The sequence below is a fragment of the Cetorhinus maximus genome, chromosome 2 (assembly GCF_964194155.1).
Source record: "Cetorhinus maximus chromosome 2, sCetMax3.hap1.1, whole genome shotgun sequence".
Classification (NCBI taxonomy): domain Eukaryota; kingdom Metazoa; phylum Chordata; class Chondrichthyes; order Lamniformes; family Cetorhinidae; genus Cetorhinus; species Cetorhinus maximus.
The window spans coordinates 192,823,450-192,850,746 of record NC_135880.1 but is presented as its reverse complement, the minus strand read 5'-3'; the positions used below and the strand labels follow the sequence as shown (position 1 = coordinate 192,850,746).

The following is a 27,297-nucleotide window of genomic DNA, read 5'->3' as shown; positions in this document are numbered from 1 at the left end:
GAAAGGCCTGGATAGAGTGGACGTGGGGAAGATGTTTCCATTAGTAGGAGAGACTAGGACCCGAGGGCACAGCCTCAGAGTAAAGGGAAGACCTTTTAGAACAGAGATGAGGAGAAACTTCTTTAACCAGAGAGTGGTGAATCTATGGAATTCATTGCCCAGAAGGCTGTGGAGGCCAGGTCAATGAGTGTATTTAAGACGAGATAGGTTCTTGATTGATAAGGGGATCAAAGGTTACGGGGAGAAGGCGGGAGAATGGGGTTGAGAAACTTATCAGCCACGATTGAATGGCGGAGCAGACTCAATGGGCCGAATGGCCTAATTTCTGCTCCTAGGTCTTATGGTCTAACAGTAAATTTCAAAGAGGAATTGGAAAAATACTTGTTCATGCTGTGGGTGCTGGCTTTTGGATGCGATGTTAAATCAAAGGCACCTGCCCTCGAGCAGATGTAAATGATAGCCTTATTTGAAGAGCAATGAGTTTTCCTGGTATCCTGGCCACCTTTATCCTTTGACAAACAGCTTATTCAATCATGCCTATCATTGTTGTTTCTTGAACCATGAAAACTGATTACACTTCAAAAATACTTCATTGGTCATAGAGTGCTTTGGCGTATCCTGAGATTATGAAAGATGCTCTAGAAATGCAAGTATTTTTTTGGGATGAGTATTTCAGGCATTCAAAGTACAGGAATTGATCATTGCCTCCATGTTTTGATAATCAGAACATCCATGCTTGACACATCAGCTTTTTTGCTTCAGGAACTTTTGTGTGAGGGACCATGTCCTACCCTCTGATCATCATTAGTCCCCTCATGCAGCTTAATTGAGTGTTTCAGTTCCTTAACATGGACGTGTCTATGTTATCCAAGTTTTACAGGCATAAAGCAGGGTTGTCAGAACGTCAGCCTTGGATACTTTTGAACTTGGTCTGCAAGCAAGTATCTCTCTCTTGTGCCAGAGTTGTGCACAGAGTTTGACAAGTGCTAAGATAAATGAAAATACTGCGGATGCTGGAAATCTGAAATGAAAACAGAAATTGCTGGTAAAACTCAGCCGGCCTGACAGCATCTGTGGAGAAAGAAACAGGGTTAACGTTTCGAATCCATGTGACTTTTCAGAGCTTCTTTCTCTGCCCTCATCCAATATCTGCAAAAAGCACTTTAGGCAGAAACTTCCCCTAGATAGTATTCAGGAGCAGAATTTTTTTGGTTGATTTTTTTGAGGTAATAAAGATTGGATACAAAGTAACTATAGATAGAATACGGAATACAAGATTACACAGTTGAATACATCCCTTCTCTAACTGATTCTTAAATTTATTTTGGTAGACAACAATGACTAGAAATCATCTGGCCTCTAGGACTTAACAAGGCTCCTATTATTTAACATGAATGTAATTCTGACTGGATTCTGTTTAGCATCCCTGTTTTCAAATCCCTCTGCCCTCCATGGCCTCAACCCTCCCTATCTCTGCGACCTCTGAAACTTCTGGGCTCCTCCAGTTCCCCAGTGCATCCTTGATCTCGTTGCTGCATTGGTGACTGTGCTGAGGCCCTATAATTTGGAATTCCCTCTAAACCTCACAGCCTTTAAGATACTCATTAAAACCTACCTCCTAAAGCCTGTCATAATAGCTTCTTTGTGGCTTTATCAGTTTATTTAGTTAAAGGTGCAATATAAGTGCAAGGTGATGCTATTAAAGGCTTGATAAATTTCAGAAGGAAATTGGATGGGCACTTGAAGGAAATAAACCTGCAGACCTACAGGGATCGAGCAGGGCAGTGGGACTGACATCAATTGCCCCACAGAGATGGCATGGACTCGATGGGCTAATGGCTGCCTCCTGTGATGTATATGACTCGATGGTGATTAATACCTCAGCAGCAAATATTTACTGTGAGCTCTCCAAGTAGATTAGCAACAATTTTTAAATAAGCAGTCTGACTTAAACTTTAGTACCTCATTGATTTTGAAAAACAAACAGCACCACCTGACAGCTCAGTTAATATTTGCACAACTCAGTATCGTACTGAACCATACAAACCAGAAACATTGGATTTGACCCCTGATCAGTACTGAGTTAGCTGCTTTTAGCCAGAGCAACAATATTGGGAGTTGTAATTGGCCTCAACCTCATTAGGTGGAGGAGGGTACAATCAGCTAGGGTTTGTGATCACACTCCTTGTTGGAATTTTTTGTCCTTTATTCTTCAGTGGGATCTGGGTGTCACTGGCAAGGCCAGTATTTGTGCCCATCCTTAATTGCCCTTGGACAGAGTGGCTTGCTAGGCCATTTCAGAGGGCAGTTAAGAGTCAACCACATTGCTGAGAGTCTGGAGTCATATGGGCCAGACTGGGTAAAGATGGCAGATTTCCTTCCCTAAAAGACATTAGTGAACCAGATGGGTTTTTAAGATAATAGTTTCATGGTTGCCATTACTGAGACTATCTTTATATTCCAGATTTATCAAATGAGTTCAAATTCCACCAGCTGCTGTGATGGTATCTGAACCCATGTCCTGAGAGTGCAATGAAGGTTCACTAAATTGATTCCTGGGATGGAGGGATTGTCTTATGAGGAAAGATTAAATAGACTGGGCCTTTATTCTCTGGAGTTTAGAAGAATGAGAGGTGATCTCATTCAAACATTAAAAAATTCTTACACGGATCAACAGGGTAGATGAAAGGATGTTTCCCTTGGCTGGGGGGTTGAGAATCAGGGACACGGTCTCAGAACAAGGGACAGGCCATTTCGGACTCTGATGAGGAGGAGACTCTTCACTCAGAGGGTGGTGAATCTTTGGAACTCTCTGCCCCAGAGGATTGTGGATGCTCAATTGTTGAGTATGTTCAAGACTCAGGTCAATCGATTTCTACATTTTAAAAACATAAAGGGTTATGGGGATAGAGCAGGAAAATGATGTTGAGACAGAAGATCAGCCATGATCTCATTAAATGGCAGAGCGGGCTCCAAGAGCTGAATGGCCTATTCATCCTATTTCTTATGTTTTTATTAGCCTGGATCTCGGGATTACTAGTTCAGTGACATTACCACTACGTCACCGTCTCCCAAATGTGCATGGATGAAAGAAGATTTGCCAGCAATATGTTTGAAACCCTAGTTTGATACCCTAGTGTTTCCTTGTGGTGTCTATCAACAGCCTTTAAAAGCTCTTCTGTCTCTGTTCTAGATCTAGAGAAGGAGTTTGTCAAAATCAGGCAGAAAACGAAGGAAGCACTCCCTGGCAGTGGCTGGAGTCCACTGCACCAGACTCCTGGGCTGCCTCCCGAGTGGGCTGACATCGTCATTGTGGGAGGAGGAGTAATTGGCTGGTCCACTGCTTACTGGTTGAAGAAAAAGGAAGCAATACGGGAAGGGGTCCGGGTGGTGGTAATAGAGAGAGACCCAACTGTGAGTAGGCTACTGGCAGGGGAGTGACTATCTTGCTCGGCCAACCATATACTGTGGTAATAAAATTAACACTAATATTACAATAAAAATACTGATTTTTATCCTGTATTATAATCCTAATCTATGAAACAAATTGTAAAATAAAAATGTAAGCATTGTACTGGGGTACAGTTTTTGGATTTCATTTTAACTTAATTTTACACTCTGTATTTCATTCTATTGTAACTTTTTAAGTTTCATAGAATCATATAGCACAGGAGGCCATTTGGACCATCGTGCCTTTGCTAGCTTCTTGGAAGAGCTAACGAATTAGTCCAACTCCCCTGCTCTTTCCCCATTCCTTTGCAAATATTTATTTTCTAATTACTCATGCTTTCGAAAGTTATTAATGAAACTACTTCCACCACCCTTTCAAATACTCTATTCTAGATCATCATAACTCACTGTTGTAAAAATAACTTCTCATCTCTGCACCATCCTCTTCCCCACTCCAGTGATTCTCTTGCCAGTTATCTTAAATCTGTTGTTTCTGATTGTGGTCTTAACTCCAATTTCTTGCCTCCTGCCCATAACTCTTGACTCCCTTGTCAATCAAAACCTGTCTAACTCAGCCTTGAATATATTCAATGACTTATCCTCCACTGCCCTCTGCGGAAGAGAATTCCAAAGACTAATGATCCTTTGAGAGAAGAAATTCCTCATCTCCACCTTAAATAGGAGACTCCTTATTTTTACATTCTACTCCCTAGTTCTAGATTCCACCACAAGGGGAAACATCTTCTCAGCATCTATCCTGTCAAACCCCCTCAGAATCTTATATTTCAATAAGATCACCTCTCCCTCTTCTAAGCTCCAATGAATATAAGCCTAATCTTTCCTCGTAAAATCCACACGCCTGTGAACATTGTTTCTCTTGATCATAATTTTGAATTACCCTCTTAAAATTTCCTCAAATCTTTCTGTTCTAAGGCAGACCAGTTCCAGCCTCTCTAGTCTCTCCACATAACTCATCATCCCTGATACCATTTCAGTAAATTTCCTCTGCACTTGTCTAGCTTGCATCCCTTTGTTTTTTCAGCCTCTCTGCTTTCTCCATCTTAAGAGGTGGAGCATGGTTTGAGAAAAAGATGCCGTTTGTTTAGCTTGAAGCCTCCTGTTTCCTTTTACCTGCTGTATATTTTGCAGCATTTTTGGTTTCTAATTTGGATTTACAGTATTTGTAACATAGCTGGTTATAATGGCAAAGATCAAAAGAATGGCTTAGATACATTAGATGCACCAAAGTTGATAATGTATTTTCTATAGTGTCAAAAACAGGGAATGGAATGCTGACTGACAGGTATGCTTGTTTACTATCTTCCAGATTAAATTGCACCAAACAAATAAATGTGCCTTTGGGTTAAAAAGGGTGTTGCCCGATCTTTTGAGCATTATTTCAAGGCCGCTGGTTTTCATGGAGATAAAACAATGAGCTCATGGAACAAAGCACTTGTAATAATAAAATCCAAGGGGTGATGAACATCCAGTTACGGTAAAGCAGTAATATAAAAGCAAAATACTGCGGATGCTGGAAACCTGAAACAAAAACAGAAAATGCTGGGAAAAGAAACTCAGCAGGTCTAGCAGCATCTGTGGAGAGAGAAACAGAGTTAACATTTTGAGTCTTCAGAGCCGCGAGAAGTGGAAATGTGCTGAAATTTATACCATTTAAAGGGGAGTGGGGGCAGGTGAAGCTGGATAGAAGGCCAGTGATAGGTGGGGACAAAGGGATTGACAAAGATGTCATGAACTAAAGGACAAAGGGAGTGTTAGTGGCTCGTGCTAAAAAAGGATAGAAAATGGGATGGAAGGAGGGATAAAAAAGGGGATAAAACTACGGATAAATAAATAAAAATAAGTGGATAAAAAATAAAAATGAATGCAGAAAAAAGGGGATTTAAAAAAAAGGGGGGTGGGGATGGAGGAGAGGGTTCATGGCCTGAAGTTGTTGAACTCAATGTTAAGTCCAGAAGGCTGTAAAGTGCCTAGTGGGAAGATGAGGTGCTGTTCCTCCAGTTTGTGTTGGGTTTCACTGGAACATTGCAGCAGGCCAAGGACAGACATGTGGGCATGAGAGCAGGGTGGAGTGTTGAAATGGCAAGCGACCAGAAGGTCAGGCTTGCGGACAGACTGGAGGTGTTCCGCAAAGCGGTCAGCCAGTCTGCGGTTGGTCTCCCCGATGTAGAGGAGATCACATTGGCAGCGGTGGATGCAGTAGACCAAATTAAAGGAGGTGCAAGTGAAGCACTGCTTCACTTGAAAGGAGTGTTTGGGCCCCTGGATGTTGAAGAGGAAGGAGGTAAAGGGGCAGGTGTTGCACCTTCTGCGACTGCATGGGAAGGTGCAGTGGGAAGGGGATAAGGTGTTGGGGGTGATGGTGAAGTGGACCAGGGTGTCCCAGAGAGAACGGTCCCTATGGAATGCTGATGGGAGGGGTGAGGGGGAAGATGTGTTTGGGGGTAGCATCATGCTGGAGTTGGCGAAAATAGCAGAGGATGATCCTTTGAATGCAGAGGCTGTTGGGGTAAAAAGTGAGGACAAGGGGGACCCTATCATGGCTCTGGGAGGGAGGGGAAGGTGTGAGGGCAGAGGCGCAGGTGATGGGTCGGACACGCTGAGGGCCCTCTCAACCACTGCAGAGGGAAACCTCGGTTAATGAAGAAGGAAGACATGTCAGAAGCGCTGTTTTGGAAAGTGGCATCATCGGAACGGAGGCGATTGGAAATGGAGATTGGAATGGAGTCCTTACAAGAAGCAGGGTGTGAGGAGTTGTAGTCGAGGTAGCTGTGGGAGTCGGCGGGCTTATAATGAATATTGGTGGACAGTCTATCACCAGAAATGGAGACAGAGAGGTCAAGGAACAGAAGGGAAATGTTGGAGATGAACCATGTGAAGGTAATAAAGGGGTGGAAATTGGAAGCAAAGTTGATAAATTTTTCGAGGTCCAGACGAAAGCATGAGTGGCACCAAAACAGTCATTGATGTACCGATAAAATAGTTGTTGGACGGGGTCTGAGAAGGACTGGAACATGGAATGTTCCACGTACCCCATAAAGAAACAGGCCTAACTGGGACCCATGTGGGCACCCATAGCCACACCTTTTATTTGGAGGCAGTGAGGCAAGTTTAAGGAGAAATTGTTCAGTGAGGGAACAAGTTCAGCCAGGCAGAGGCGAGTGGTGGTGGATGGGGATTGTTTGGACCTCTGTTCAAGGAAGAAGTGGAGAGTCCTCAGACCATCCTGGTGGGGAATGGTGGTACAGAGGGATTGGACGTCCATGGTGAAGAGGAGGCGGTTAGGGCCAGGGAACTGGAAATTGTTGATATGACGTTAGGGCATCAGAGGAATCGTGGATGTAGGTGGAAAGAGACTGGACAAGGGAAAAGAAAACGGAGTCAAGATAGGAAGAAATGATCTCCAGTGACTATTATTTCTACTCATCTTTGAGGAATAACTGACTTTGGGCTACTACAGATACGTGTGTTGAAAGCTTAGGTGATTGCTTGTATTTCTCATGATGCTTTTGAGTTCCCGGCTGGAAACACAAAATCAAAAGATTATCCCTTTGTTTACCACCTTCTCTCCCCCTTTCTTCGGTTACACTGTGTTTGCACCCATTTGCAATGGAGGAGAAATGTGAATAATCCAAGCACTGTGTCTAATCCCTGGAGAGTGTCTAAGAGCTGACCAGGATGATCTTTCTCCCATATAGCCTCTGTAGGGCCTTCCATTATGCAGAATTGCAATTTTCAAGGGATTACAATGCAAACCCTGGTGCTATATTGTATGCTGAGTCATAACCCTCTTCAGCCATCCTTATGATCATTCAGAGTTTAACAAATTACAAATAGTTTGTAGTTTGGACATGCAATTACAAGGAAGTAGATTGAAATTGCCTCAAACTCAAGCAGCACAAAGGACACTTTATCCTGTTGTCTGGGCTTTACTCAAAGCAAGAGGTGTAAGCATTTTGTCTATCTTATTGAAATTACGCAGCCAAGTGCCAAGCTCTTCTTTAAAAAGAAGGGCATAATGTCATTGGGATCTTGTAAGGAAATTGGAACTTTTGCTTTTTCTTTGTTTCTGCATGTTTTTATTCTCCTGTGGAGCAGTGCAATATATTCACTTTCTGATTCACTGATTGGCATAATGAAGGGAAATGTATTTTCTGTCAGTGTGGCACAACATATTAATTATTATTAAAAATGTTATGGCAGGGCACTTACTAAAATTCAAGGCAATCAGTCAGAGTCAAGATGGTTTTGTGAAGGGGGAATCGTGTTTAACCAATTTATTTAACTTCTTTAAAGGAGTCACATGTGCTGTGGATAAAGGGGAACCAGTGGATGTACTGTACATAGATTTCCTGATGGCATTTGATAAGGTGCCACAACAAAGGTTATTGTGGGGGAAAAAAAGCTCATAGTTAGGGGGCATCGATAGAAGATTGGCTAGTTTGCAGGAAACAGAGGGTAGCCATAAATGGGTCTTTTTCTGGTTGGTGGGATGCAACTAGTGGTGTGCCACAGGGATCAGTGCTGGGCCATCAACTTTTTACAATTAATATAAATGAATTGGATGAAGGGACTGAAGGTACGGTTGCTAAATTTTTTGATGACACAAAAATAGGTAGGAAAGTAAGTTGTCAAGAGGACATGAGGCTACAAAGGGACATATGTTAAATGAATGGGGCAAAGATCTGGCAAATGGAGTATAATGGTGGCAAATGTGAAATTGCCCATTTTGACAGAAATAATGAAAAAGAAGCTTATTATCTAAATGGTGAGAGATTGTAGAACCCTGAGGTTCAGAGGGATCTGGGTGTCCTAGTGCATGAATCACAAAAGGCTAGAATGCAGGTACAGCAAGTAATTAGAAAAGCTAATAGAATACTATCGTTTATTGCAATGGAAATTGAATACAAGAGTAGGGTGGTGTTATCCTTCAGTTGTACAGGGCATTGGAGTACAGTATTGGCCTCCATATTTAGGGAAAAATGTAAGTGCATTAGAATCAGTTCAGAGAAGGTTAACTAAGCTAATATCTTGTCTTATGAAGAAAGATTGGACAGGCTAGGCTTGTATCCACTCGAGTTTAGAAGAGTAAGAGGCGACTTGATTGAAGCAGAGAAGATCCTCAGAGGTCTTGACAGGGTGGATGTGGGAAGGATATTTCCTTTTGTAGGAGAATCTAGAACTAGGGGTCCCTGCTTAAAAAAAAAAGGGCCGCCCAATTAAGACAGATGAGATTTTTTTTCTCTGAAGGTAGTGAGTCTTTGCCTACACTACCTTAAGGGAGTTCCAGTGTCTTAGAATGTTTTCAAGGCAGGTGTAGATAGATTCTTGATAAGAGGTGAAGGGTTACCGAGGTAGGCAGAAAGCTACAGTCAGATCAGCATGATCTTATTGAGTGGCGGAGCAAGCTTGGAGGGCTGAGTGGCAGCCTCCTGCTCCTAGTTTGTATGTTCATATATAGGTGCAGTGACATTCTGTGACGCTGGTCCACATATGATGGTTTTTTTACTGAATGTTTCTTGCTACAGATGCTAATTTCTTTTCTTTTGCACACAGTATGCCAAAGCCTCCACAGTCTTGTCAGTAGGAGGAATTCGCCAGCAGTTCTCTCGACCAGAAAACATCCACCTGTCCATGCAGTCTGCTCACTTCCTTCGTAATATCCAGGTACCGACAGTTTGTGCTTGCCACATAGCTGGCTGCTGCTTTGTGCTTTTGAATGGCTTCTCGCAGAGGCTGAATGCCTACTGGTTGTTTCTAAGGCTGGAAATTGTTTTAGAAAAAAGCTTTGACAACTTGCCCTGCTTGTTCATTTATTTTTTCTCCTCTACTTGTTAACTTGTGCAGGGACACAGTTCCACAGGCAATGGCAGCCTTACTCACAAGGTCTTCTGAGTCCAGATATTGAGTGCCTGAAGAATATTTGACACTCTGGGAGTTGAGCCTTTCTCGCATGAGCTCTGACTCTGATTTCTTCACCTCTGCCCTGGCCACTAATTGTGCCACAACAGATGCCCATGAGATCAGATAACTTTGCACAAGGGATAGAAGCTGGATTTTCCCCAATCTCTATGACTCTGTATTGTACCAGAAGTGCACTTATCCTTATGGGGAACTAAACACTTCTTAAAATAATGCTCTGTGGTGTCTTGTCCTTGGTCAGATTATATCACTCTGTCAGATTTGCCCTTAAAGGTAGCAGGTACATGGCTCAGTGTTCCAGGTCCTGAACATTTGCCACACGTCCCTCTGATCATAGCATACAAATGAACTGCACAAAAATACACTAAGCTGTCACCAAGTATGAATGAAAAGTATTTTCTAGGCTTTGGTCCCAAACTGAATGACTGGTAATACAGTATATAGCATAAAATAGCTCAACATGGTAATTGTCTTGGAGCAAACTTAGTACAAACTTTATCAGACAATGGCTCCTGCTTTCACCTGTTGTCATTTTCTAACTTGTGCTTTTGAACCAGATCCCACAAGGGACGAAAGTGCCCTTAGGTTCGCAGCTTGGCACTTGCTGTATTTGAGATGAAGACTATGGTGCCTTTGACATGTATCCTTTACCTTCATATTGCATTCCTTAGGTATTAGCCATTTCCTACCCACTATCATGCCTTTTAATGAAGTAGTAATGCAGTTCCCCAATGTTTCTTAATCAACTCACACCTCATACAGGAAAAGCAGCCCAACCATGGCTAACAAAATAAATGAAGGATTGTTTTAGATCCAAGGAGGAGTCATATAAAGTTGCTAGAAAAAGTAGCAAGCCTGAGGATTGGGAGCAGTTCAGAATTCAGCAAAGGAGGACCAAGAGATTGATTAAGAGGGGAAAGATAGAATATGAGAGTAAACTTGCAAGGAACATAAAAGCAGACTGTAAAAGTTTCTATAAGTATGTAAAAATAAAAAGATTAGTGAAGACAAAGGTAGGTCCCTTACAGTCTGAAACAGAATTTATAATAGAGAACAAGGCAGTGGCAAAACAATTAAACAACAACTTTAGTTCTGTCTTTATGGAGGAAGACACAAATAACTTTCCAGAAATGTTAGGGAATCAAGGGTCCAGTAAGAAGGAGGAATTGAAGGAAATTAGTATTACTAAAACATTAGTGCTGGAGAAATTAATGAGACTGAAAGCCGATAAATCCTCAGGGCCTGATATTCTACATCTCAGGGTACTAAAGGCCATGGAAATAGTGGATGCGTTGGTCGTCATCTTCCAAAATTCTGTAGATTCTCGAACAGTCCTGGCAGATTGGAGGGTGGCAAATGTTACCCCACTATTTAAAAAAGGAGGGAGAAAACAGTGAATTACAGACTGGTTAACCTAACATCAGTGGTAGAGAAAGTGCTATTATAAAGGATGTGATAACAGGACACTTAGAAAATATCAACGGGATTAGACAGAGTCAACATGGATTTTTGAAAAGAAAATCATGTTTGACAAACCTACTGGAAACATAACTACCAGAATAGATAAGGGAGAACCAGTGGATGTGGTGTATTTGGATTTTCAGAAAGCTTTTGATAAAGTCCCACGTAAGAGGTTAGTGTGTAAAATTAAAGCACATGGGATTGGTGGTAATATATTGGCATGGATTGAGAATTGATTAAACAGGAGACAGAGTAAGAATAAATGGGTCTTTTTCAGAATGGCAGGCGGTGATTAGTGGGGTACTGCAGGGATCAGTGCTTGGGCCCCAGCTATTCACAATATGTATGAGTAATTTGGATGAGGAAACCAAATAGAACATTTCCAATTCTGCTGACACTACAAAATTTGGCGGGCATGTGAGTCTTAAGGATGTTAAGAGGCTTCAAGGCGATTTAGACAGATTGAGCGAGTAGGAAAATACATGGCAGATGCAGTATAACGTGGATAATTGTGAAGTTGTCCTCTTTGGTAGGAAAAACAGAATGGCAGGGTACTAATTAAATGATAGATTGGGAAATGTTGATGTACAAAGGGACCTCGGTGTCCTTGTACACCAGTCACTGAAAGCAAGCATGTAGGTGCACCAAGCAGTTAAGAAGGCAAATGGTATGTTGGCCTTCATTGCGAGAGGACTTGAGTACAGGAGCAAGGATGTCTTACTGCAGCTATACAGAGCCTTGGTGAGACCACACCTGGAGTATCATGTACAGTTTTGGCCTCCTTACCTAAGAAAGGATATACTTGCCATAGAGGGAGTGCAGCGAAGGTTCACCAGATTGATTCCTGGGATGGCAGAATTGTCGTATGAGGAGAGATTGGGCCGACTAGGCCTGTATTCACTGGAGTTTAGAAGAATGAGAGGGAACCTCATTGAAATGTGTAAAATTATGACAGGGCTTGACAGTCTGGATACAGGGATAATGTTTCCTCTGCTGGGGGATGGTGTCTAGAACAAGGGGTCAGAGTCTCAGGATACGGGCAGGTCATTTAGGACTGAAATAAGGAGAAACTTCTTCACTCAGGATGGCGAACCTGTGGAATTCTCTACCACAAAGGGTTGTGGAAGCCAAGTCACTGAATATTTTTAAGAAGGAAATAGATTTTTAGACTCTAAATGTGTCAAGGGGTACGGGGAAAGCGCGGGAGTATGGTGTTGAGATAGAGGATCAGGTCATATCGAATTGTGGAGCAGGCTCGAAGGGCTGAATGACCCCTTCCTATTTTCTGTGTTTCTATTCCTACATTTGCATTGTTTAAACCCCTGTTCCTTGGTCTTCCCCAGCAATGTTCAGTACCATTCATGATTCTTCAGATACTGAAGCAATCCATGCCCATATGCAGAAATGGTATGTTGATCATCTCCAAGCTTCCACCTTATTTAAAAGAAAAGTTAAGTATATGGATGGTTGCAGGAAGACAGCAGCTACAGTCTGCAGTTCTCTTTATGACATCTCTATGCCAGCTACATACACGTGCTGAGCATAGGTACAATAAAGCAGCTATCCAAGTCATCATAGAACCCGTTATAGGCATGCTTGAACAGTGCCTCCGATGTCTTGACAAATCAAGAGAAGTATTACAATATTGGGAAATAACTCCTGGGTCACTGTAGCCCTCTGTATTATCCACAACTTTATCTTCCATTGAAGTATCTGTAGAAGGAGCATAGCTAATTGCAGCAAGACCACCAAGATGGGCATGGTGAAGTGGCTTTGAAGGATGGCAGACATTCATTAATAAGACTTGTGCTTAAGGTCCCCATTCACTCAAAGCATTAACAGTCTGAGGTTGTGAAAGATGCAATATAAATGCAAGTTCATTATGTTTTCCTCCAAAACTGCTGACTGCAAAATTAAGGAGAACAAATCCCACTTTGATTGGCTTGAACAAATTTACCAGAAACTATGTACAGGTTAGCATCCACCTAAGCTTTAATGTTGCCGCCACTGAATCACCAGAGGAGCCTCTAGATTCTCATGGTGGCAAACTTCTTTTTGTAGTAAATGAATGGGATCCTCAATAGACTGTGTGGCAGCAGAACATTGACCATAAGTTAAAAGTTCACTCCATGTCTGTCTAACAGGAACACTTAAATGTGGTGAACGAGGAACCTGTAGATATCCAGTTCAACCCTTCGGGCTATCTATTTCTGGCTGGGAAGGAGCAGAGTGAGATTTTGGAGGAAAATTATCGAACTCAGAGGTGAGATATTTGAAAAGATTTCAAGAAGATTAAATAACAAGGGCAAAGTATATTTTTTAACAAGACTTTTTTTTTCCAACTTTCTCATCCTTTCACTTGAAGGTGTGCATTCTTTTTATAGTACTCTTGCACCCTCCAAACTGCTTGTTCTTGCGTGAACCCACAAAGCAAGTGTTGGTATGCTATTGAGTCACAAGGATCAAAACCAAGTTCAATCCCATCCTCACTTGATGTCTACATTGGGAGCTTTCTTAAAGGGTAAATATAGTGACCAGGGTCAGGTGCTACATTTGCTTGCTCAGCTTAAAAATGGCAAACTGGCTGTTTCTCCCTTCTTCCAAGAATGTGTGTAGAGTTTAGCGAGGAGAGTGTGCTTTGAGAATCATGTAGCGCCAACTCCCTGTGCCACAAGATCAGATAGATGCAAGTTTTTTGATGCTGTTTGCGTTGAGTTTTCAACCTTAGGCACACCATTGTGGGAAAGTGTGAATTGTCAGGTTTTCTCTTGCTGGCAGGAAGGGAAACAATCTCCAGAGACAGTTGCTAGCGGCTACATGCACTGTACCCTTGTGGCTTGTGCATTGGTCACCAGTCTGTTTGGGGGGGTGGTGGTGGGGGGAGGGGGGGGGTGCTGGTGGTGGAATTGCATGATGATCCTGGAGGGAAAATGAAATGGATAAAGACTAAATGAGAAAAAAGGTTAATGTAATGTTTCCAACCTTCAGGGCTGAGGGAGCAGCAGTCACTCTACTAACACCACAGCAGTTACAAAGGCGGTTCCCGTGGATCAACACAGATGGGATCACTGTAGCTTCATACGGTCAGTGCATTATGAAAAATATCTGACTAATAATTTGAATGAGTTTAATGCTTTGAAAAAAACGATGACCCTCTTGTATTCAGAGTGAAACACATCACTGCCGGTTAGTGGAGCAATTTCAGGCAGACAGTGTTAAATTGACCAAGTCCAGGTTAGGTGCAGAGTACAACTCCAGTGCTGTACTCTAGTCCATCTGATCACCCAACCTCAGGTGTGTGGCCCTTATGCACCATATTTCTATTCCCTACTTCAGCCAGCCTATGGCCTTTTGAGTGATATGAGAGCCTACTATGTTGAAGTAAAGGGCAGTTTTATGCTGTGGTCACAATAAGAACATGGCTATTTAAACATAGTACCGATATAGCTAAAACACAGGAGAGACCTTTTCTCATTTTAACAGTTTTGCACTATGACATTTGCAGTGAAAGCTTTGATGTCTTTACCTTCACCCCTTCTCTCTCCTCACTATTGTCCACTACTACTCTTAACCTGAGTTTCTTTACCTGAATTAAATCACTCAGTTTGTTATGATTTTTTAAATATTGCATTAGGAATCTTGATACTATTTCATATGCTGTTGAATGTTCCTGAATACCTGGTCTTTAAATGTATGCAGAGGGAAAAGAGGAACTTTCCTGAGTTACAGAAATCCATCACCAAACATATTTAACTTGAAGGAAGCAGCATTGCCATCACCAATTCATCTTGAATTTCACTTGACGTCTTAACACGTTAACTCTTGGAGCTCGTATGTCAGTGATTCTCACCATTGGAGTAGCAGTTTTCATTGCAATCAGTTTGCAGCCACATCTTTAAAATAATGGCATGTTACTGTTTTCAGATCTGATGTGTTGGAGGTGGGGAGGAAATTCTATACTCATCCTAATCATTCAAGACTAGTTTGACCAATCTCAATGCACCATACCCTTTGCCCTAAAGGTTAAATACTGTATCACTGTGGAGAATTCATTCCAACTTTTGTCTCCTGAAATATTTTACCTTGGCAGGCTTTTTGGGTGGATTTTTAAAAAATTCATTCACGGGATGTGGGCTTTGCCGGCTCGGCCAGCAATTATTGCCTATCCTTTGTTGAGAAGGTGGTGGTGAGCTACCTTCTTGAACAGCTGCAGTCCATGTGGTGTAGGTACACCCACAGTGCTGTTAGGAAGGGAGTTCTAGTATTTTGACCCAGCGACAGTGAAGGAGCGGCGATATATTTCCAAGTCAGGATGGTGACTGACTTGGAGGGGAACTTTTAGGTGGTTCTCATCTATCTGCTGCCTTTGTTCTTCTAGATGGTAGTGTCATGGGTTTGGGAGGAGCTGCCTAAGAAGCCTTGGTGAATTCCTGCAGTGCACCCTGTAGATGGTGCACACTGCTGCTACTGTGCGTCATTGGTGGAGGAAGTGAATGTTTGTGGACATGGTGCCAATCAAGCGGGCTGCTTTGTCCTGGATGTTGTTAAGCTTCTTGAGTGTTGTGGGAACTGCACTCATCCAGGCAAGTGGGGCATACTCCATCACACTCCTGACTTGTGTCTTGTAGATGGTGGATTCTTTGAGGAATCAGGAGGTGAATTACTCATTATAGGGTTCCTAGTCTCTGACCTGCTCTTGTAGCCATAGTATTTATGTGGCTAGTTCAGTTCAGTTTCTGGTCAACGGTAATGTTGATAGTGGGGTTCAGTGATGGTAATGCCATTGAATGTCAAGAGGTGATGGTTAGATTCTGTCTTGTTGGAGATGGTCATTGCCTGGCATTTGTGTGGCGCAAATGTTACTTGCCACTTGTCAGCCCAAGCCTGGATATTGTCTAGGTCTTGCTGCATTTGGACATGGACTGCTTCAGTATCTGAGGAGTCGTGAATGGTGCTGAACATTGTGCAATCATCAACAAACATCCCCACTTCTGACTTTATGATGGAAGGAAGGTCATTGATGAAGCAGCTGAACATGGTTGGGCTGAGGACACTACCCTGAGGAGATCCTGTGGTGATGTCCTGTTGGAGCTGATATGACTGACCTCCAACAACTGCAACCACCTTCCTTTGGGCTAGGTATGAATCCAACCAGCATACAGTTTTCCCCCTGGTTCCCATTGACTCCAGTTTTGCTAGGGCTCCTTGATTCCACACTCAGTCAAATGCTGCCTTAATGTCAAGGGCAGTCACTCTCTCCTCACCTCAGGAGTTCAGCTCTTTGTCCATGTTTGAACCAAGGCTGTAATGAGGTCAGGAGCTGAGTGGCCTTGGCGAATCCCAAGCTGGGCGCCAGTGAACTGGTTATTGCTAAGCAAGTGCCGCTTGATACCACTGTTGATGACCCCTTCTATTATTTTACTAATGATTGAGAGTAGACTGATGGGGCGGTAATTAGCCGGGTTGGATATGTCCTGCATTTTGTGTACAGGACGTGGGAAATGGTCCACATAGCCGCGATGCCAGTGTTGTAGCTGTACTGGAACAGCTTGGCTAGGGGCGAGGCAATTTCTGGAGTACAAGTCTTCAGTACCATTGCCGGAATATTGTCAGGGCCCATAGCCTTTGCACTATCCAATGCCTTCAATCGTTTCTTGATCTCACGTGGAGTGAATTGAATTGGCTGAAGACTGGCATCTGTGATGCTGGCAACCTCCAGAGGAGGAGGCTGAGATGGATCATCCACTCGGCACTTCTGGCTGAAGATTGTAGCAAATGCTTCAGCCTTATCTTTTGCACTGATGTGCTCAGCTCCCCCATCATTGAGGATGGGGATATTTGTGGAGCCTGCTCCTCCAGTGAGTTGTTTAATTGTCCACTACCATTCACGACTGGGTGTGGCAGGACTGCAGAGCTTAGATCTGATCTATTGGTCGCTTAGGTCTGTCTATCATTTGCTGTTTGGCACGCAAGTAGACCTGTGTTAAAGCTTCACTAGGTTGACATCTCATTTTTAGATATGCCTGGTGCTGCTCCTGGCATTCCCTCCTGCACTCTTCATTGAACCAGGGTTGATTCCCTGGCATGAATGTAATGGTAGCATGGCGGATATGCTGGGCCATGAGGTTACAGATTGTGTTTTGAGTACAATTCTGCTGCTGCTGATGGCCCACAGCGCCTCAACGCTGCCCAGTCTTGAGTTGCTAGGTCTGTTCGAAATCTATCCCATTTAACACGGTGGTTAGTGCCACACAATATGATGGAGGGCATCCTCAAGTTGAAGGGACTTCGTCACCACAATGAATGTGCAGTGGTCATGTCTATTGACACTATCATGGAGTGATGCATCTGTGGCAGGCAGGTTGATGAGGATGATGTCAAGTATGTGTTTCCCTCTTGTTGGTTCCCTCGCCACCTGCAGCAGACCCAGTCTAGTTATGCCCTTTAGGTCTTGACAGCTCGGTCAGTAGTGGTGCTACCGAGCCACTCTTGGTGATGGACATTGAAGGCCCCCACCCAGAGTATATTCTGTGCCCTTGCCACCCTTGGTGCTTCCTCCAAGTGGTGCTCAACATGGAGGAGCAGTGATACATCAGCTGAGGGGGTGGGGGTGGTGGCGGCGGTACGCGGTAATCAGCAGGAGGTTTCCTTGTCCTTGAGTGCCCTGATGCCATGAGACTTCATGGGGTCCAGAGTGGATGTTGACTCCCAGGGCAACTTCCTCCCAACTGTATACTACTGTGCCGCCACCTCTGCTCGGTCTGTCCTGCAATTGGGACAGGACATACCCAAGGATGGTGATGGTGGTGTCTGTCTGTAAGATATGATTCCGGGAGGATGACTATGTCAGGCTGTTGCTTCACTGGTCTGTGAGACAGCTCTCCCAATTTTAGGACTAGCTCCCAGATGTTAATAAGGAGGACTTTGCAGGGTTGACAAGGCTGCGATTGCTGTTGTCTTTTCCGGAGCCTAGGTCAATGCTGGGTGGTTCCTCCGGTTTCATTCCATTTTTTGTGACTTTTGTAGTGGTTCGATACAACTGAGTGGCTTGCTAGGCCATTTCAGAGGGCGTTTAAGAGTTAACCACATTGCTGTGGGTATGGAGTCACATGTAGGCCCAGACCAGGTAAGGATGGCGGATTTCCTTCCCTAAAGGACATAGTGAACCAGATGGGTCTTTACAACAATCGACAATGGTTTCATGGTCATCATTAGAGTTTTAATTACAGATTCTTACTGAATTCAAATTCCACCATCTGCCATGGCACGATTCGAACCTGGGCCCCCAGAGCATTACCCTGCGTCTCTGGATTACCAGTCCAGTGACAATATCACTGTGCCATCGCCTCCCAACCAATACCACTGCGCCATCTAGTGTTAGAACATAACGTAAGAAATAGGAGCAGGAATAGGCCATTCCGCCCCTCAAACCTGCCCCGCCATTGAATAAGATCATGGCTGGTCTACCCCAGGCCTCAACTCCTCTTTCGTGCCAGCTCCTCATAGCCCTCAACTCTCCGAGGTTATGTGGAGTGTCCCCACTGCATGTTGTCATCGTCCCCCCGGAATTGAGCGACTATTAGGGCCTCCGCTGCATGCCCATGACAAGAGCCTTATGACAGAGGGTATGTGCACTGCCATCAGCCAGATTGGAGCCAAATGTTCTCAGATGCAGTGTGAGGATCTGTGGTGTCTCTTCGCTGCGTCGGCATCATCCTTCACGAATCTAACAATGATAAGGGCCTCCTGAGCATGCCTGCCTCGTCTGGCCAGTGCGATGGCCTCATTGCCATCATCCTCTCCTTTGAGGACCTCCTCACCCTCATCCCCATCGATGTTCACCTCATCGGAGGAGACGTCCAGCTCCTGCTCAGCCAGCCCCACGTCCCATTGCAGCGCCAGGTTGTAAAGGTTGCAGCAGGTGACAGCGATGCTTGATACCCTGTGGGGACTATATTGCAGGGCTCAACCAGACCAGTCTAGGCACCAGAATGTCATTTTTAGCGTCCCAATGGTTTGCTCCGCCATGGTGCAAGTTTCCGTGTGCGTCTTGTTGTACCTTTGCTCTGTTGCAGTCTCAGGCCATCGCATGGGTGTCATCAGCCACGTCCTTTGTGAGTAGCCCTTGTTCCCCATGAGTCATCCCTGCAGCCTCTGTGGACGTTGGAAGACATCAGGGATCTGTGATAGACTGAGAATGTAGGAGTCGTGGACACTCCCTGGGAACTGTGCTCAAACCTGCAGGATGTGTTTGTGGTGGTCGCACACCTGCTGAACATTTAGCGAGTGGAAGCCCTTGTGGTTGACATAGTTGACCACTTGTTGCCACGGAGACCTGAGCGCCACGTGAGTGTAGTCGATGGAACCTTGCACCTCTTGTAAACCTGAGATCTGGGCAGATCCCAGCACTCCTGCATCCTGGCTTTTCTGGTCCCAGGCGAAATGCAGAAAGTTGTGTGCCCTCACAAAGATGGCATCCGTGACTTCATGGATGCATTTGTGAATAGAGGCTTGAGATCCCTCGGAGGTCACCTGTGGAGCCCTGAAAGTGCCACGATCACTTTCACAGCCATGGGCAGTGGATGCCCTCCATACCTCAGTGGTGCCAAATCCTGCAGCAGGTGGCAGATGTGACCGACCAGTTCTCTAGGCATGCGCAGTCTTTGGCGACACTGGTTCTCAGCCATCTGCAGGAATGAAAGGCGGCGTCTATGGACCCCGGGTTTAGCTAGACGTTGACCAACGACAGCTTGGTGTGGCTCTTCAGCGGCTTGTGCGGGAACCCCAGCCGTCCCTTCTTCCTGAGGGTGCTGCCCCTCTCTCTGCCCAGCCAGGCTCCTCCGTCACTCTCCTCTCCACTCTCTCCGTAAGCCATGAGGCATGCAGCTCGGTCACCAGCCTCCATGCTCCTGATGTTTTACTCCTACAGGATGAAAGAGAGAGACGTGTGGGTTAGCTTTGGTGTTCTAAGAGCCTCTCTTGGTTAAGTCTGAACCCCCTTAGCACATCCCAGAGTGTGCTGGCTACCTCTTAGATGGCCAGAGTTTAGTGCACTGCATGGCTGCCTGAGAACCCACCCAACTCCACCCCACTTAGCACCTGAACATTTGGCGGCAGCTTCGTCACTGGACTGCATGCTGTGCTCTAAGCTTGGGTGCAGGCATTCTCCTAACTTGCACTGTAAGGCTGCACTGTTAGCTTGAACCATGGGGGAGACTGGCCCAAACCTGAATGATGACATTGCAAAGGTCTGTGAGTGCCTCCACCGGGAGGCTTCATGGGCAAGTTGTCCTTGCTAAAGCTGGCCAGTCACCCCATTGTTTTGCTGTCCACTAAAACGCTCATTAGTTTGCAGTCTGTGCCTGAGGGGTGTCAAGCTCTGGAGCACTTGGTGGCACTTTCATGTCTTTGCATTGCTTGAGTGGGCAGTTAAGCTAGAGGCCTGACTCCAAGCATGTCAATGTGGCTGCATCTGAACTGTCTCGACTATGGAGGAATGGTCACTTTATACAAGGTTTCCTTAATGCCCCGCCCCCCAGTACAAGCTTGTGCACTACCATCAATCAAACGTTGCCTTTGTCCCTGCTCCTCTTCCCACCCGCCTCACGCACCAAAAACCCCCAACTCTCCTTAATCGCAGTGCAATCCTTGCCCACTCCCCCCAACTTGTCTCAACCGCAGGGCAGCCCTTGCCACCCCCATCTCCAAGTCACCTCAACCACCGTACTGTTAGCCAGCTGGGAAAAAGTGACTTGCCTGAGCCCTCGCCTGAATGTGTGACGCCTCAGCCTTGAAATCCAATAGGCGACACTTGTGAGCGCTGCACAACATTACTGTGCACTCACCTCCCAGCTCCCTTTGAAGTGCAGCTCACTAGCTGCACGTCTTATATATGTTTGGTGTGCAATCACGGATGATCCAACGTTGGGGATGATTCCGGCAAGCTGGGCTTATAATGATATGCAGCTGTATTACAGTGAAGTTCCCAACGTCTAAAGGTGGGATACACTGCTCGCCATTAACAGGCAGAGCGGGCAATTGTAAACTGGTTTCACGATGTCGTGAAATCGATTTTTGGCCTTCTCACCATATAGTCTGCTCCCGCCATCAGCGTGCACGGAAAATTCTGCCCGTTGTATTGAGAAGTCCTAGTATGGAGTTTATATTAGAGGAAAGGTATCAAAGATCTTCCCCATCCAATTCACCAATATGCATATATTGAGACTTGGATTGCAAGCTAACACTTTATGTTGAGGGGTTCCCTAAATTGAATTGCTGCGGATTGCGCTGCGTAACCAGGTACAAAAGTAGAACACTGAACCAAGTGCTAGAGATGTCAGAGCAAGGACAATAGAGGTATTGATGTTAATACTTGAAAGCATACAGTCAATGTCATAATTAATATCAGTAATTATAGTACAGACCATAGAGTCATTATGACATGAGGCAATTTAGCCATCTAGTCTGTGATGTAACTCTATAATCCTGTCAGAACCATGCCGGTAAGTTGTTTAATAAAAATCTAAATCGTAAACATAACAATAAATTAAGTACAAAATTCTAAATCATAAAGTTGTAATCACTATAGAGGGTTACAGTTTGTTATTTCATGAGTTTAAGGTCAAAGTTTATATCACAAACACCATGGACAAGTTTCTAGTATTGAGGCTGTCTCTAGTATTGAGGCTGTCTCTAGTATTGAGGCTGTCTCTAGTATTGAGGCTGTCTCTAGTATTGAGGCTGTCTCTAGTATTGAGGCTGTCACTAGTATTGAGGCTGTCTCTAGTATTGAGGCTGTCTCTAGTATTGAGGCTGTCTCTAGTATTGAGGCTGTCTCTAGTATTGAGGCTGTCTCTAGTATTGAGGCTGTCTCTAGTATTGAGGCTGTCTCTAGTATTGAGGCTGTCTCTAGTATTGAGGCTGTCTCTAGTATTGAGGCTGTCTCTAGTATTGAGGCTGTCTCTAGTATTGAGGCTGTCTCTAGTATTGAGGCTGTCTCTAGTATTGAGGCTGTCTCTAGTATTGAGGCTGTCTCTAGTATTGAGGCTGTCTCTAGTATTGAGGCTGTCTCTAGTATTGAGGCTGTCTCTAGTATTGAGGCTGTCTGTGTGTTGATGTCATCAGAAAATTTTATGCTGTCTGACCTTGGGTAGCAGAGCAACTCTGATGTTGGAATGTATTGGTAGATAATGGTGGCAACCTGAGCAATACGTTTGCTTTAACCTATGTTAAGACCTGCCTTCCTAACGAGGGCCACCTGAAATTATAAGAACAGTTATTGCCATGGACATATTTCATTGTAACCATAACTAAACTGCCATGTTGTAATTGAGATTTTAGTGAAGAGTAAAACTGATTATCATGTTTTTGTACTTCGTCCAGTTGAGCTATGAAAAACAGCTAGCAGCGCAATTAGTTTTTGTCCTTCCAAGCTTAGACTGCATCTGGAGAGGAGTTTGAGCTGTATAGCATTAGGGTGAAGTATTTGTCTGTCATTGTATAATACTGGGGTACAATACTGGTGGTTATAGGCCTGTCACTGTATAAAATGGATACAGTACTGTTGGATGCAGGTCTGTATTTTAGCACTGAAGTGAAGTACCAATGGTATAGGTCTGTCATTGCTGGTGCGAGTAATTTGAGAAGATAGATTGGGTCACATCACAAATCTATTAATACAAAAATGGAAATACGTTAACTTAAGTCACTTTATAGATTTGAAGTCCATGTTACCAATAATTTGTAAATATCTCAAGTTGATGCCAAAGGATTTTGGTGTTCTGATTTGGATTAAACCAGTCTGTTCCCAACCTTGGTGTCACATTTGATCCTCAGGTAAGCTTCCAACCTCATATTAGCACAATTACTAGAATTGGCTATTTCTATTTGCATATCATCACCTGGCTTCGCCCGCGTCTCAGTTCATTTGCTGCTGAAACCCTCATTCATGCATTTATTGCCTCTAGACTAGACTTTTCCAACACACTGCTGGCTGTTCGCCAACATTCTGCCCTCTAAACTTGAGGTTTGTTCGAGTTGTTTAATTGTCCACCACCATTCACGACTGGATGTGGCAGGACGACAGAGCTTAGATCTGATCTGTTGGTTGTGGAATCGCTTAGCTCTGTCTATCACTTGCTGTTTATGCTGTTTAGCACGCAAGTAGTCCTGTGTTGTAGCCTCACCAGGTTGACACCTCATTTTTAGGTATGCCTGGTGTTGCTCTTGGCATGGCTCTGCACTCTTCATTGAAGCAGGACTGATTCCCTGGCTTGATGGTAATGCCAGGCCATAAGGATACAGATTGTGGTTGAGTACAATTCTGCTGCTGCTGATGGCCCACAGTGCCTCATGGATGCCCAATCTTGAGTTGCTAGATCTGTTTGAAATCTATCCCATTTAGCACAGTGGTAGTGCCACACAACATGATGGAATGTATTCTCAAATGTGAAGACAGGACTTTGTCTCTACAAGGACTGTGCTGTGGTCACTCCTGCGATATTGCCATGGGCAGATGCATCTGCGGCAGGCAGGTTGGTGAGGATGAGGTCAAGTATGTTTTCCCCTCTTGTTGGTTCCCTCACCACCTGCCACAGACCCAGCTTTGTCCTTTAGGACTGGGCCAGCTCAGTCTGTACTGGTGATACCGAGCAACTCTTGGCAGTGGACATTGAAGTCTCCCACCCAGAGTACACTCTGCACCATTGTCACCCTCAGTGCTTCCTCCAAGTGGTGTTCAACATGGAGGAGCACTGATTCATCAGCTGAGGGGGGAACGGTACGTGGTAATCGACAGGTTTCCTTGCCCATGTTTGACTTGATGCCATGAGACCGTATGTGGCCCAAGTCAATGTTGAGGACTCCCAGTGCCTCCTGATTGTACACCACTGTTACACCAGCTCTGCTGGGTCTGTCCTGCTGTTGGAACAGGACATCTGGGCAATTGTGTCAAAATTGGGAGAGCTGTCTTAAAGACTAGTCAAGCAACAGCCTGACAAAGGCATACCCACGGAAACATACCTTACAGACAAGGTCCGAGACACCATCATCACCATCCCTGGGTATGGCTTTTTTTTTGATAAGATACTCTACCAAAATTAATATGCAAACAGTCTGATCTTGCCTGTTGGTTTCTGATCTCCTTGTACTCTGTGGTGTAGGTCTGGAGAACGAAGGTTGGTTCGATCCCTGGCTGCTGCTGAATGCTTTCCGTAGGAAGGCGATATCAATGGGCGTGTATTCATGTCATGGAGAGGTGGTAGGTGAGCATTTTACATGTAAACATTTTGATTTTACAACCCTCTTGCTACAGATGGAGAACTTTCAACTGTTCAAAAGGAGAGTGGGGTTAGAATTGGTCATTTGGCACATTAAACCTTACGCAGGTTCTGTCCTCTTTGTCATTGGCATATTTGGATTTATATAGCATCTTTCACAGTCCCTTGATGTCCCAAAGTGCTTCATAACTAATTCAGTGTCATCACTGTTTTAACGTAGGAAACGTGACAACCAAGTTTGCACAGCATGATCCCACAAACAGCAGCAAAATAAATTATATTTTTTGAACAATGTTTGTTGAGCGATATTGGCCAAACCACTGGACAGACTCCACCACCACCCCCCCTCACACCCCGCCCACCACCTCTTCGAAATACTGCAGTGCGATCTTTTATGTCTATTTGAGGAGATAGGCGTGTCTTTAGTTTAATGTCTCATCTGAAAAACGGCAGCTCTGTCAATGCATTAATCCCTCGATGCTACACTAGATTTTGTGCTCAGATCTCTGGAATGGGAGTTCAACCCAAAAGCTTGTGACTCCAAGGCAACAGTGCTCCCAACTGAGCCATGGCTAACATCTGAGAAATGAAAAGCATATCCATTTGAGCCTGCCCTCCCCACCCCATCCCTCCTTACCCTCCCCGCCATCCCCCCACCCCTCCATTCACCCCGCCGCGCGCGCCCCCCCCCCACACACACACACACACACACACACACTCCTAAAGGTAAATCCAGGACACTAAGTTGCCTCCATCTTTATCTTTTCCATCTTGTTGCACAACCAGCTTTTGCCTCAGCAAGTTTATATAGGCCAGGTAAATCCCAGGTTGAATACCCAGTCTGGGCTGTTTTTGGCTAATTTCCATCAAGGTGGTGATCCTAGCTCCAACAATACTCTGTCCGAGATGGGACTGTTAGCCATGGTTCTCTTTCCTAATCTCTATCCGATCACCCCTACTGGAAAGTTTACATGCTTGGCCATCAGATGAGAATAGGACTCCAAGGTTCCAAATTAGCTAGGTCCAGACTCCTGTGAAGGATGGGTCCTTGGGCAATAATCAGATGTATCCAGCATTGAGAGACTGGACTCAACACAAGTCAGCACCATCAGCAGAGGAAGGCAAAAAATTCACGAGGCAAAGTTTGGGGGAAGGACAGGGAGAGCACAGCGTTGAATCATCCCTGTCTGGGCATCAGCCTTTGAGACCACTAACTGCTCCACGGGTTAGGGATTGTTTTGATGAACTGAAGGAAGGCCCATGAAGTGCAACTAATCAGAACTGGGAAATTATTGGCCCAGTACCATGATTTTGGTTGCTAACGAGGCTCATTGGAGATATCCTGTATGACAACCTTGATAGAGAAGTTATTGTTAAAGACTATCAACATGACTTCTTAAAAAAAGGAGGCTGTGTCTTACCTTCCTGGTTGAATTTTTTTGAGGGCAGTTAATGTTAACTTTGTCAAAAGCGTTTTGGAAATTCCGACATATATAAAGTGCTTTACAATGACCTGGATCTTCTGAGGAGCAGCAGTCATCGTTGAATTGCCTGTGCATCTTGAAATTTCCCGAACCAACACTGCTCTGCGTTTCTACAAGGGTCCTCCAAACCTGGCTGTCCCAGAAATGTGGAGCATTGTGTCCCTCGGAGAACTCCATCGCATCGTAGTAAAGTTAGGGAAGCCAAGACATTTTCACTTTGTGACACTAGCTGCCGTGTGCTAAGTTTAAACATCCAGTCTGAATATTTGGTGAGTGGGTAAGTGCGTGAGGAGGGGCTAGGTGGATGAGTGGGTGGTCGGGTCGGGAGGATTGTCGGCAGGTCGGAAGGGTAGTTAACGGGTCGAGTCAGTTGGATGGTTGGGGTGGGGGTTGACATTTTTCAGGTGGTTGGGGGAGTGGTCGGATGACCTGGGGAGGATAATTAAGTTCAGGGATGGGGGAGAGGAGGGTTGGTTGTGTACTTATCCACTAGTTACACTAGGTTTTAATTTGTCTACCATTTCACGGGTAGCTATTCAGGTAAGTTGTTGCGAAGTTTCTTGCTGGGGATGATGGCAATCTCCTCGCAGACCCTTTTGTTGGTGTGGAAGTCATTGCCAAGGCGGGTGTAGTATTTCACAATGATCACTCGGGTGGCTTTCTTGACCGTCTTAGTCCTGACACGACTCATCTTGGATTCCAGTCGAGAGAAGAACTGTCCCGAGCCTCCAACTCTGACTTAGCGTCTCAGGAAGCAAGGGAATTGCTCATAAGAAGTTGAAACTTCCTGGTGTCATGACTCACTGGGGATAGTGCGCTACAATATCAAGCCCCACTGCTTCCTGAGCCACGACAAATGTGAAAAAGTTTGATCAACCCACCTAATTGTTTAATTTAGGTTAACAGAATACGAGCACCAGGTTTGTAAACTTAATAAGTAAATAACTGTTTATTGAACAAATTGTCTTTAACCAGTGGCGAAAGAAAGAAATATGAACTGCTAACTTCTAACTCTATAACTTAAACTCTACCCTTTCTTAAATCCCTATACACACACAAGACATAAAAGACACACAAAAACATGGATTTTAAGGGTGGGATAAAACAGTTCAAAAGCACCAATTCCAGAGTACAGGATTCGATGGGTTGATTTTGATCAATGTCTTCCAAATTCCTTTCAGCTATTTGTTGATGATATGAGGTGGTCTTTCAGCACTTTCAGTCTTCAGTTCACTGGCTGAGCACTTGTCTTTTAATGTCTCTAACAGTGATTTTCCCTTTTGCCTCTTGACAGAACTTTTCAGAGAGAGAACAGGTTATAGAGATATGAGGAGAAAAAGTCAGGTAGCTGCTATTGTAGAACTACTGGAATCTTACACACACAGGAGCAAGAGGTTTTGGGTCTTTTCATTTTCAGTCTAGGAGCTATTCTGCTGCATCCTCACACAAACCCTGGTCACCTGGTCAGGAGCCAATTAAAACGTTGTTGCCAGGCAGTTCCCCATTAGACCAGACTCCTCCTTGGCACCATCCTACCTTTCAATGCACACTCTGTTCCAGGACAGCAACATTATATATATCCTTCACACTGTTTCAGTCCTTCAAACTGTAGCCGTTGTAATTTTAATCCACAGCCCAACGGACATAAAAAGATATGTTCTTTATACCGGACAACTCCCACAGAG

The 27,297-nt window shown here is 44.5% G+C and overlaps 1 protein-coding gene and 1 long non-coding RNA gene across 2 annotated transcripts in view; one reads left to right on the top strand and one right to left on the bottom strand.

Moving 5' to 3' along the window:
- The window catches only part of foxred1 (FAD-dependent oxidoreductase domain containing 1), a 54,308-nt gene that overhangs the window by 8,462 nt on the left and 18,549 nt on the right, over positions 1-27,297 (top strand). Inside the window, exons 2-6 of the mRNA XM_078531019.1 lie at positions 3,194-3,414; positions 9,025-9,135; positions 12,996-13,114; positions 13,840-13,934; positions 24,012-24,113. Of these exons, the coding sequence (XP_078387145.1) occupies positions 3,194-3,414; positions 9,025-9,135; positions 12,996-13,114; positions 13,840-13,934; positions 24,012-24,113 (648 nt within the window). The remainder of the gene's footprint in view (positions 1-3,193; positions 3,415-9,024; positions 9,136-12,995; positions 13,115-13,839; positions 13,935-24,011; positions 24,114-27,297) is intronic.
- LOC144668704 (uncharacterized) overlaps positions 26,421-27,297 on the bottom strand; it is a 32,082-nt gene continuing 31,205 nt past the window's right edge. Inside the window, exon 3 of the long non-coding RNA XR_013573539.1 lies at positions 26,421-26,908. This is a non-coding gene — a long non-coding RNA (uncharacterized LOC144668704). The remainder of the gene's footprint in view (positions 26,909-27,297) is intronic.